A 12345-nucleotide genomic window follows, 5' to 3' on the forward strand; every position below is an offset into this window, starting at 1 on the left:
TGGGGTGTGTCCTTTCAGTGTGTGTGTACGTGTGTAAAACTGTGTCTAATTATTACATTTTGCCAATTGCAGAACTTTCAAATAGGGAGTAGGTGTAACAAGTGAGAGAAAGGAAAAGGGGAGAAAAGATCTGAAGAGAATTACTGCAATTGATCCAGGATTTGTCCATAAAAGTTCACAGACATATCCTCGGTGCTCTGTGTAAAACATTATGCTTATAGAACAAGGGACTACACAGCAACCTCATACAGACTGAATTACACAGGGCTCTGCACAGACCAGTTGGGTGGAGTGGCCTGTTTCCGTGTTGTAAATTCTTTTTAAGAAGCCATGCGTTGCGTAGATGAGCATGATTTATTTTTCCTTTCCCCGTTTATTCTCCAGGTCCCTCTGTCCATTCAGTCCCCTGTGCTTCCATCCATTGCACTTGTGAGGAGGGATGGTGGTGTTGTGCCTTCCATAGAGGGGAGACGTGCTTTTGCTTTACTTTTACATGGTACCTTCACTAAATGCCGTGTTTCCTGAAGTGTGCCATGTCTTTCCGATCTGAATCCACTCTCTTCCCACGCAGTGGGCTGGATTTTACCAGGCTCCGTGACGGTGGGTGGGGGGAGCGGAATATAGGTCCGGCAGCGCTCTGCCAGGGAGGCTGATGCCAGGAGGAGGGGCCAGCTGGATCCTCAGTTCAGTGGCCATCACTGCCGTGCCTTCAATTCCCTATCCAGGGAAAGCTGGCATGACACTGGTGGGGAGGGGGGGGGAGGAGGTAAAATTTTCAGTGCGGGGTCAATTAAACGTGATTGGTGTAGGGGATGGTGGGAAGGGATGAACTTTAAACTTTGTGTAGTCTGTGGTTGGGGAAGGTCAGATTTAAAAGGTAAGTTTTGAGGGGGGGGAAGGGCAAATAGTTAATGAAATTGTTTTTTGGGGGGTGGGAAAGGGGCATTAGAAATTTATTTGCTTGCTTTTGGGGAGGAGATGTATCTTTAAAAATTTAAATATGCCGGCAGCCCTTTAAAAAGGGCACCTGCGCACAGGCAACTGACACCATTGCCGGGGATGGATAGTCCGCCCCCCTCCACCTGATTTTGGGGGGGTGGGGTGGGGAGGCCGGGCCGCCTGGCTTTTTAAATGAGCCGCCGCGCGGGAGACTGCGGCAGCTGTTTGGCATGGGCTGCCATTTTCTGAGCTCGCCGCCAAGATCGGCAGCGGGCTCTTAAAACCCCAGTCCGGTTGGTGGGCCCAGGAGTTAACAGTTGTCCTTGTCCATCTGAATTCAGGACTTTGGGTGTAGACAGGGCAGTATTTCCACAGGGGTTCTCCCTATCTCCTGCTGCAACTGCAGCCGGAAATCTGGAGAAACGGGGATGACTCTGCTCATCTTCCACTGGCGTTACAGCAGGATACTGGCAAAGAACAGTCTTGGGAATTCAGGCAACCAAAACTATTACACCCAGGGCCAGAGAGTCGGCAGACTTAAACACTGCATTGGATCTATTTACAAAATCAGTTACAAGTTACAAAATACAGAGAGCATTCAATTCATCAAAGCTCTCAGCCACCCTTTCTCAACAGGTTTGAGAATCAAGAACATCTTCTCTGAGAGAAAAACATTTCTGCTCATCTCTGTCCTAAAGGGCGATGCCAATTTTAAAACAGTGCCCCCTAGGTCTGGAGTCACCCACAAGAGGAAACATCCTTTCCGCATCCACCTTGTCTAGAGCTTTCAGGATCTTATATACTTCAATCAAATCTCCCTTCACTCTTCTAAATTCCAGTGAAAACATGCCCAGTCTGTCCAACCTTTTCTCATAAGGCAGCCCACTCATTCCAGGTATCAATCTAATAAACCTGCTCTGAACTGCCTCCAATGTATTTACATCCTTCCTTAAATAAGGAGATCAAAACTGCACACGGTATTCGAGATGTGGTCTCACCAATGCCCTGTATAACTGAAGCATAACATCCTTACTTTTGTTTTCAATTCCTCTTGTAATAAAGAATAGCATTACATTAGCCTGCATACTAACGTTTTATGACTCATGCACTAGAACACCTCGATCCCTCTGCACATTGGAGTTCTGCAGACCTTCTCCATTTAAGTAATACTCTGCTTTTTTATTCTTCCTGCCGAAGTGAACAACTTCACATTTTCCCACATTATACTCCATCTGCCAGATTTTTGCCCACTCACTCAACCGATCTATATCGGTCTGCAACCTCCTTATGTCCTCTTCATAACATACTTTCCTACCTATCTTTGTGTCATCTGCAAATTTAGCTACCAAGCCATCGCTCCCCTCAGCTAAGTCATTGATATAAATTGTAAAAAGTTGACGCCCCAGCACAGACCCCTGCGGGACTCCACTCGTCACATCCTGCCAATCAGAAAAGGACCCATTTATGCATACTCTCTATTTTCTGCCAGCCAGCCAATTTTCTATCCATGCTAATATGTTACCCACTACACCATGAGCTCCTACTTTGCGCAATAACCTTTTATGTGGCACCTTGTCAAATGCCTCTGAAAATCACAGTTTCTGACCTGCTGAGGTGACCCCTTCTCAATAGACTTGATTGCATTAACGCGAATCGTTGATTGTCCCACCCAGAGACATTTCTCAGCAGTGTAGATGGGCAATCGCTTTCGAATCTGCCTCATAGACAATTTCACAAGACCAGCAACCCACCCACCCACCACCCCCCCCCCCCCCCCACTCTTCTACATGAATGGGGGACATCCCTAGCTTTGTTCTTCAAGTTGGTTGTCCTAGTACTAACCACCAGGATCACTGAGGAGCTCTGGTCTCCTCATTGTCTAAATTACACTCAACAAAGTCTTGCACCTTTGTCGTTCTAGCGCTTAACATACCGTGCCATTTCTGGAAAAAAAAATTAGATGGCAAGTTTAAAAAAAAAAGGGAAAATGGCCCTGAAATTCCACCAAGGTTAGCCTGGATCACCTGCAGTAACTGGCTAGTGACCTCTCAATAATGCAACGTAAAAGGTCATTTTACGGGGGCTCTGCCATGGTTACCTCAGAAGAATGACAGAATCCCCATGGACTTAAATTCCTATGTTAGCCTCCGTGTTTTGAGCACCCTTCTTGCCTGATGTTGATGATTCCTCACTGGGGTAAGCTTGCACGAGCACCAGGAGTTCTCCAGCACTTCAGTCCCATGGCCGGTCCTCATGTCGCACAGTTTGACCAAGTCAGAGGTGGTTGGCCTGTCAACCAAGGAATGAGTGTGAAGGGTTGGGGTCAGAGGATGGATGCTCTCTGACTTCTTACAACACAATTTACACCAGATGAGAAAACAAAAATGACAGTGCGCAAAATGAGTTGTATTTATTTTGACACAATAATAATAAGCTATCTGTAGGAAAATATAAATGATGGTATCCCAATAGGGAGCCACTCATGGCAGACTCAGTATTTGGCATTAAGAGTAGGTTAGCAGCTAAAATTTCTGCCTGTTTAATGAATTCGATCTACCTATTAATATCCACGAAAGCATTTAAGAGTTGACTTTAATTATATGCATCCATTATAACTGCTGTGCCTGGGCTTTTGTGATTTAATCAGGCACCTCTGAATGCCTAATGAATCCGCGTGGGCATGTTTCCCTACTGTTTGGAGGTTTAACAGGGCGGCAATTGCTGTGGCTGTGATACCTGCACTGCAATTTATGTTAATAGTCTTTAAAAGTGTGTGTGAGTCAGAGTAGAAGCACAGGAGGCTATTTACATATTGTACCAATTAACGATTGGAAGGGGGTAAGGGAATCTCTGTTAGTCTATGCCTTAGTTGATAATAGTCAAGAAGCACAAAAGAAAATGAAATCCCTTGGTCTCGCTGCGTGTTGGTGGACTGATGTGCGGTTCGGCCTAGTGTTTGTTGTGCTGCTCCTCACGGAGAAGTCCTGATCTTTGACAGGATGTCTGGAGAGAGAAGTGGCAGAAATTGGCACAAAGAATTTCCATCCCCTGAAGGTGGAGAGATTGAAAATCTCACAGCACAGAAGGAGGCTGTTCGGCCCAGTGTGCCTGTGCTGGTTCATTGAAAGTGTCCAACAACTTGGGGCCAATAGTAGACAATTCCCGCCCCGCCCCCCCCCCCCCCCCGCACACTGTGGGATATATCCAGGTAGCATGACTACATTCTATTGGATAGTGTAGTGTGATGGCTAATGAAAGGGTTTGATAGGGTAGCCGTAGAGACAATGTTTCCACTTGTTTACCAGAGAGTGTCAGAATATGGAACTCACTACCACAGGGAGTAGTCGAGGTGAATAGCATGCATGTATTTAAGGGGAAGCTAGATAAACACATGAGGGAGATATAAATAGAAGAATATGCTAATAGGGTGAGATGAAGTATGGTGGGAGGAGGCCCATGTGAAGCATGGACCAGTTGGGCCGAATGGCCTGTTTCTGTGCTATAGACTCACTGTAACTTGACGCTGCTGGTCTTGAGTTTCAATCCCACCGCGCTGAGTTCAATAAACTTGACAGTTCATTATGGACGAGCACATGTGAGCTGCTGGATTGGGTTATAAACCCAAGCAGTATAGCCTGCACATGACTGTAGTCCCAAGTTTAACTCTTAATGCCCTCTCAAGTCACCTGGCTGAAGAAGGCCCAACACCACCTCGGAGCAACTAGAGACAGGCATTAAATGTTGCCCACATCCAAATATCAGATAACACTACTGTTGGGATCGAGGGGCACAAGGAATGCCAGGTTGGACAGTTGACTGATACCAGTGTTGTTTCTGGCAGAATTGTTGTCATACAGTATTGGTAGGAACATCAAAGAGGAAGTGTTTGCACTGGAGTGTCACTGGCTCAGGCCAGCCTGGTATGGGAGGCCACAACCATTTCAGTGTCATCAAAGTTCTGCGCCAGTAACATCACCTCACTGGAAATTCTATGTGGCATTCTGCTCCAAGGATGTCTCCAACCCATCAGAGTTCAACTATAATGACTTGGTGCTAAAGGGCCACTGAGGGGTTGGAAGAAATTTAACATGCCACAGCGGGCTCCCTCCATTTGGTCAGGGCGTGAGGTGGACAGGTAGGTGAGCCAGGCATCGGAACGCGACAAGAGTAGGAACAACATTAGCAGGCTGGCAATGGTTTCAACGGTCTTGTCTTTTCATGCCCCTATCAGAACCAACTTCAATTCAGATTATTTATAGCAATGTGGTGACATTTTTAAAGAGGCTTGTCATCTTGTTGGTTGATTGGGGGGAGAGTGGGAGGCAGGGAGAGGAGGGGGTAGCAGGCCGAGTTTCTGGAACAGCCTCGGAAAAGATACTTAAATTTCCTTAGGCACTATCACATGATGACAGAGCAACCACTTCATGCTGTGTGCTCTAATCGTATCAGTTGTAGGATAACTGTTGGAAGTTTCAACAAGATGACAAAGGCCCTTTAAATAAAATTGTGTACGCCTCGCAATTTACTTTATGGGGAGGTGGGGAGTGCATTGTGACAGTCGGTACAGTAAAACCTGTCCTAATGGTCACCTAAATTGAAGTCACCTGTCTTAAGCAGCCAGTTCTTCTCAGAACCAACAGCTTTCTAATTTAATTAAATAGGGTCTGCACCTGGATTAAACAGCCACCTCCTAACGTGGCCACAACCACTGGTAAAAATGACAGGTAAGCAATGTAAGTAAATTGGAACCTGCATCTTAGAGATTAACTTGCCACCCTGATACACAGTCAGGATCTCTGTCCTTGGGGGGCGTTGGGCATTAGGACCTTTTCTTCTCGATTATTCCACCACCCCCCACCCCCCTCCCATCCACTACAACCCCCCCCCCCCCCCACAACTCGGGACTCCCCAGCCACCTGCCTCAAGAACCTCTTTGGTTCAGGCCCGAAGGTGACCGTTTAATACAGGTTTCACTGTAAACCCTTTAACAATAATCATTACGCCACATTTCGCTCAAAGGAAAATGGCCTGGGTTGGGTGGGCTCCCAGTTCGAATCGAATGCATTGTTCGACCATTATTTGCAAATTTGCCACCCCCAATCGCATTGACATTCATAGGCAGCATTTGGAAGGAAGGGCTCATGGAACTGATTCTGACCCTTAGGTGAATACTCATTTTCCCCCTCCTTTCCTGATTACATCATTAACGGCAAGAGCAACAGCCAAATTTCAACGCCCACCTGATCTTGAACCGAGGTAGTTTAGACATGGTGTAGCCAGGGTGCAGTGTAGGGATAATCTCAGGGTAGGAAAGAGGCTTTTGGAAGTTAGTCCATCAGTATTCTTGGGGGTGGACAACTCGAGATGCTGTCTTTCAAAAATTACCATATATTTACAAAGGAGAACACTGATGTTGTGATTAGAGATGTGACAAAGGTTAGGTTAGGCTGTCCCTTGTTGCTTAGTTGTCACTTCATTCCAGGCAGCCATTTTGGCATGACCCCATTGATCTGTTTTATTTCTTCTCCTCTCCCTTAGCCCCAACATCCGCCTCCCCTCTCTACCTCAAAAAGATTGGTTTAGTTTCATCATGGTTTTCACATTAAGAGAATTCCCTTCTTGTGTAAGGCACCTCCATGAACTGAAGCACTAATCTCGAGGTTTAGACAGATATTTTATTTTTGACACCATTTCCAAGTTCAGTCACTAAGACAGACCATTTTAAATTCTGAGAAGCAGTGTGCTTCATTTTAAACCAGTAATAAGAATTTGAAGTCCTGAGGGATGTAGTGTCAACGGCACAGGCTTTCTTCTGCTTTGTTGTTATACTCCAGTGACGAGCAATGAGGTGACTCTTAGCCATTTCCCTCAGGTCAACCGCATGCCATGTGACACCATCAAATGGAGCAGTTCATTGGAGAAGAAGGAGGGGCAACATAACCTTGACTGTCAAAGGTTGAGTTGTTCCTGTTCCTCATCAGGATTTCAAAGTTCCACTTGTTTTAGGATCTGGTGGCAGAACATGTCACGTTGGTCACTGAATAAACACATACCAATTTTGGTCTCCCAAGATAGGAATTCTAAAGCCTTTTGAACATCTCTAATTGCCATACATTAAGTGTTGATGCAGTGCTACTAAGGACATGATGGACGGGACGGGGGTAGCGGTTGGTGAAATTAGTCTCCAGCGAGTGCGGGTAACACACCCAGTCTTGCACCACATCTGATCTTTTCCATTGACTTCAGTTTAAAAGAGAACCAGGTGAGGAAGTAGGGTGAGGTGTCGACGGGGGTGGGATGGTGGTGGCAGGTGGCGGGAGTGTAAACTGGGCTGCCAGTTCACTATTGCCCATTTCACACTTCTCCAAAGACCACTTTCACTCCCCATGTTTTCAGTGCACTATCTTGTACTTTGGGATGATCTACTTTTCTCCCCCTTTCGCTCCCACTCCCCTATGATGGCAGTTTATTTCTCCTTCTGGGCATTATATTTTTGCACTTTGCTCCCACCCCTGTTTAAAAAAAAAAATATTTCCCACCTCACCCTCCCAGAGGGTAGACGAGCTGCAGAAGTTGAGAACATTAGACCAGCCCACCTAGACAATGACCTGTTTCCTCACGAGTCCCAAGACTTTCTAAGAACTGTTGATTCTCTGTGTTAGACTCTGGATATTGTTCACCGTAGCTGCCATTTATTAACATGCTGTGTAGTAGAACTCTAGCTCCTTTGTAGTTTGCATGGGATGTGAATGCTGTCTCAACACGGCCTGATCTAGAGATTGTTATTTCTGCATGAGCATCAGATCTGATGTGACGGAAGGTGACAATGAGCGCCTATGGTCTCTGTGTTGGATGACTGTGTTTTTTGGGGATGGGTGGTGGTGGGGGTGGGGTGCCTCTGAGCTTCTTAGCAGTAGTAACGGGCTGACTATCTATCATAAGTACTGCTGTTGTCTTACCGCATGGCCTTGAATTGAGTGTTAGAAAGTTGGGCCTTAGGCTGTCGTAGTGTTTGGCTTTTATTTTGTGCATGCTATGCTCGTGCCTCATACCCAGCTTTATTCTCTGCACACCAGTCCTGAATAGCTACAGTGCTCAACCGAATTATGGCGCCCCTGCTTCCCCAGCAGGCACCAACCCACCCCGGCCTGGTGGATTCCCTGGGGCCAACAGTCCAGGCCCAGTTGCTGACATCTATGGTACGGCCAGCCAAGATTCCGGTGTCGGTAACTACATGAGCGCTACCAGTCCCCAGCCTGGCTCTGGCTTTGGACACAGCATTGGGGTAAGTCAGTTTTTGATTCACCCCTTTCCTCTCTTGTTTTCCTCCATCCACCCCTCCCCTCCCCCCACCTTTCCCCCTCCCTGTCTCCTTTGCACCCCCCTTTCCCGTCCTTGCCTAACACAAGCATTTGGTCTGAAACTAAAACATTAAAGATCTAAAGAGCTGAGAGACAACCCAGCCACAACCTCTGACCAAGGCTTGTTCCTTCAGCAGATAGTTTCACTGACCCATGTTCCTCTGCCGGTGACCTTAACCTGCCCAATATTGGAGTCGTGAGGCTTGAGACGTGTGGCTTATCTGAGAACTTGCCAGAAAAAGAAATCAAACTTGTTTTAAAGTTTTATTTTAAATTGAAGACTGAAGAATAACAATCCAGTGTATGACCATTAAAGGGGGGGGGGGGGGGGAAATCCTGAAATCTGAATGATTCCTGAAATATCTATAAAATTTCACTTAAATTTGTCGAGCTCCCTAAGGTACAATTCTTTGGCCAGTTATTCTTCCCTATCCGCCATTTGCCAATCATCACGGGATTCTCCATCTTGATCGTAGCAAGGTCAGAGGTCAGGCTGGTTTTCATCTGGAGTGTGTTATCTGTGTCTCCTAAGCAGCTGATGTTGTTACATTTTCATTTTTGTTTGGTGTAAAGAAGTAAACTTTAACAGAAATTGTTCATTTGAAAAGAGGGTTAAATGGGAATTTTGCACTATTTTGAAATAAAAAGTGTAAGAGATATATTTTCAGTGTGTGTGGATTTTAAAAGTTCCATGACGTACGTTTTGTCCTGAAACTGTTAAGCCATGTAACAGTAATAATTTTCATATCCAAGGCACAGGCGTCCTGTACAGGTATATAACAGAAAGTCCTCGAGGTACAGTTAGGGCACATCATCCTATTGTGGGTGAATCACAATGTCACACTCCAGAAGGTTCAGTAACTCTAATAATTAATACTGAATGTTTGCTGTTTAACTTGCAGTTTTTTTTAATTAAATGCATGGTTAGCATCATTTGCTTAAAGAAAGTGAAACAAAAATATTTCTGTCTGAAAACTGACACCTGAATCTTGGTCATGAAACAGAAATGAGGTGTCGAATGTATTACACTCAACAGGGCAGAGGGTGTTTCAGATATCACATTCCACAGGGCAGGAGAATATTAAACATTACATGCAGCAGAACTGGGGGAACCTTAAATGTTACATACAACCAGACCAGGGATATTAAACATATTAGATTCAAGAAAACCAGGAACATTTGACTAGACAACAAGACTGAGGTATCATAAATGTTACATACACCAGGATCATACTTACAACATGCAGTGGAGTTGTATATATGGGTATATACCTTGGATGTCTTTGGCCCTCTTCATGTAGGCCTAGAGGCCTAGTGTCACATTGGCCCTCAAGTTATAGCTGTATAACCGCAGATAGTGACCAGACACGACACTGGGATTTTTATGAAAAAATTAAAAATCAGATATAGCCACAATTCTCGACACCAATCACAAAACAGTATCATTTATATTTTGGTCCAAGTCCCTGTATTATTTCATCAACACAATTTGGAAAGTTTGAATTGGCGAAGGACAGAAATGCTTTTGTTGCGTTTTCCTTAACGCTAATTTAATGGATGATCCGATACTGTGTGCAGCATGTCTGGCTGGAAGATTGCCTTACTGATGATCCTAGTGGACAGTGATTGCGTTGGTCTGTGGAGGCTGTGATGTTTTGTCTTCATTCAGAAATCGTTTCTTCCCCTGCCCTGCATTGATATTTTTCGCCGTTGTTCCCACCCTTTCTGTGCCCTCTTCACCTCTCCTGAAGACAGTGACTTATGTTGGGTATGGCTCCACGGGGTGTTAGGGGTCGAGCCTGTGGGGAAGGTAGCTTGATTGAGCATGTGACCATTCCTCACCTGTCAGTCTCATCTGGCACTGGCCACACTTGAGGTGGAATTTTATGCTCTCCGCCGTGGCGGGTTTGGAGGTGGGGAGAGGATAAAATTGGGTGGGATTGTGGCAGGGGTGGGGAAAGACCCCGTCATGATCCCACCCCACCGCCAATTGAGGCTCTTAACTGGGTAATTAACCCCCAATTAAGGGCCTGTTCCCACCGCAGCCGTAATTATTTGTGTCACTGCACAGGAAACATGGCACAAAAAACTGTGTGGACTGCTTCCCAGCTGCGGGATTGGGGGGGCAAGGGAGGTCCCTCATTTAAAGGCACTTAGTGCCTGAACAAGGGACCTGGCATTCGGAAGAGGCGGGGAGCTCACTGAGGGCCACGCCCTTGCCCTTGCTACCAAACCCCCTCCCCCGCGGCCCCCACCCCGTGAGACCCCTCCTGCCCAGACCTACCTTAAGCCTGGTTCCAGCGCCGCTCCTTGGTGTCTGGTCACTGCAGCTACAGCAGCAGCCACCACCTCCACAATGGCGCTGCAGCTGCCAGCCTCTGATTGGCCGGCAGCTCTGCAAGGGCGGGACTTCTGGTGACAGGCTCCTAAATCCTACAGCAGGCCCACTGCTGTCAAGTGCCTGATTGGCACTAAGTGCGGCGGGCCTTCCGTACAAAAGACGACCACGTCGAAAACCCCACCCCAAGCATAAAATTCCACCCTGGGTGTCTGCACACGTCCACTTTCCAGTGGGAGTGATGAGAGGAGCTGGAATCCTGGTTCATTTTCCCTTCCCTAGGCCCAGGGGTGCTGACCACCTTCCTCACCACCCGCTCATCTTACTCCTCACCCACCAACCTCTGATTTCAACCCCTTTAACTTCCCCCTTTATCTTTCTGCAGTCCCGCTGAATGTGGAACGGTCCTTATTTTTCGATCAGTACACAAAAGGATCCACCTGCCCACACTCCCCTCCTTGCCGTGACCCATGTGACATCCTCCTTTCCCAGGTGACCCAGCTAAGGCCTTCCAAAACGGGCTTCTTGGAAAGAGCCTGAATATGATTGTCAGTCCAGCTTTGAGCTTTCCTGCTGCAGAACCCATTGTTCTGTCAGTTCAGTGGCTAATAACTACAACTGTTTGTCAAATAAATCCGCAACAAAGTCTACTCTGGTGCCACATTCAGGCTCAGTCATCATGCCATTAGCTAACCCCTCTGATCCCATCCCTCACCAAAATTGTTTTGAAAGTAAAACTGAGACTCGAAGTGAATCTCCCTGAGATTTACATAAAAGTAGTCTGACCTGAAACTGTCAGGAGATGCTGTGAATGTTGAGATCTATTTTATAATTTGTTTTGTTTTGCGAATAAGAACAGAAGAAACACAAGCAGGAGTAGGCCTCATGGCCCTTTGAGTCTGCTCCTTAATACAAATTTTCCTTCCCATTCCCATATCCTTCGATTCCCTTAGTGTCCAAAATTTCTGTCGACCTCCGTCCTGAACATACTCAATGACTGAGCATCCACAGCTCCCTGGGGTCGAAAACTCCAAAGATTCACAACCCTCTGAGTGAAGAAATTTCTCCTCATCTCAGTCCTAAATGGCTGACCCCTTATCCTGAGACAGTGACCCCTAGTTCTAGCCTCTCCAACCAGGGGAAACAGCCTCTCAGCATCTACCCTGTTAAGCCCTCTAAGAATTTTATACCTTTCAATGAGATAACCTCTCATTCTTCTGAACTCTCGAGAATATAGGCCCATTCCACTCAATTGTAATCCAGCCAATATAGACCAATGAAATGAAATGCTGTAGCTTTGGAGTTGAAACTCGCCTCTTAACTGTATGTGTTTGCGTCAAGATGCTGTGCTCTAATATTAGATGTGTTGGCATGAACCCATATTAATCCTGAGGAGAGGCTGTCAGTCCTGGTAAGGTAACTCTTTGCAAAGGCCCAGCATATCACAATCAGGGTCTTAGGATGCCCAGACCCTGCAGTACACCGTGGTGTACCAGTACATGACACGGTTGTCTGAAATTCCTCTCCCTGCTATTTGAATGGGCCTTAACCCATTTATTTTACTGGTGTTAAAACCTATGCTGAAATAACACAGAGTGGAATTTGAGTGGAGTACACCATTTGCTCATAATCCACCTGCGTCAGTTCAGGATCCGTGCTTTCTACATCCTGGACTTTGTGGTATCTCTTAGGACTGGGAAACAGATT

General features: G+C 46.2%; 1 protein-coding gene across 12 annotated transcripts in view; it reads left to right on the forward strand.

Annotated features, from left to right (window-relative positions):
• Positions 1-12345, forward strand: part of msi2b (musashi RNA-binding protein 2b) — a 539697-nt gene that overhangs the window by 506153 nt on the left and 21199 nt on the right. For 8 of the 12 annotated variants that reach the window (XM_068010600.1, XM_068010599.1, XM_068010601.1 and 5 more), the window contains 2 exons: positions 5601-5663; positions 8016-8224. In XM_068010600.1, coding sequence (XP_067866701.1) covers positions 5601-5663; positions 8016-8224 — 272 coding nt within the window. The remainder of the gene's footprint in view (positions 1-5600; positions 5664-8015; positions 8225-12345) is intronic. The other 4 variants (XM_068010602.1, XM_068010604.1, XM_068010608.1 and 1 more) reach the window with 1 other exon arrangement.

Source organism: Heterodontus francisci, chromosome 30, assembly GCF_036365525.1.
Source record: "Heterodontus francisci isolate sHetFra1 chromosome 30, sHetFra1.hap1, whole genome shotgun sequence".
Taxonomy (NCBI): domain Eukaryota; kingdom Metazoa; phylum Chordata; class Chondrichthyes; order Heterodontiformes; family Heterodontidae; genus Heterodontus; species Heterodontus francisci.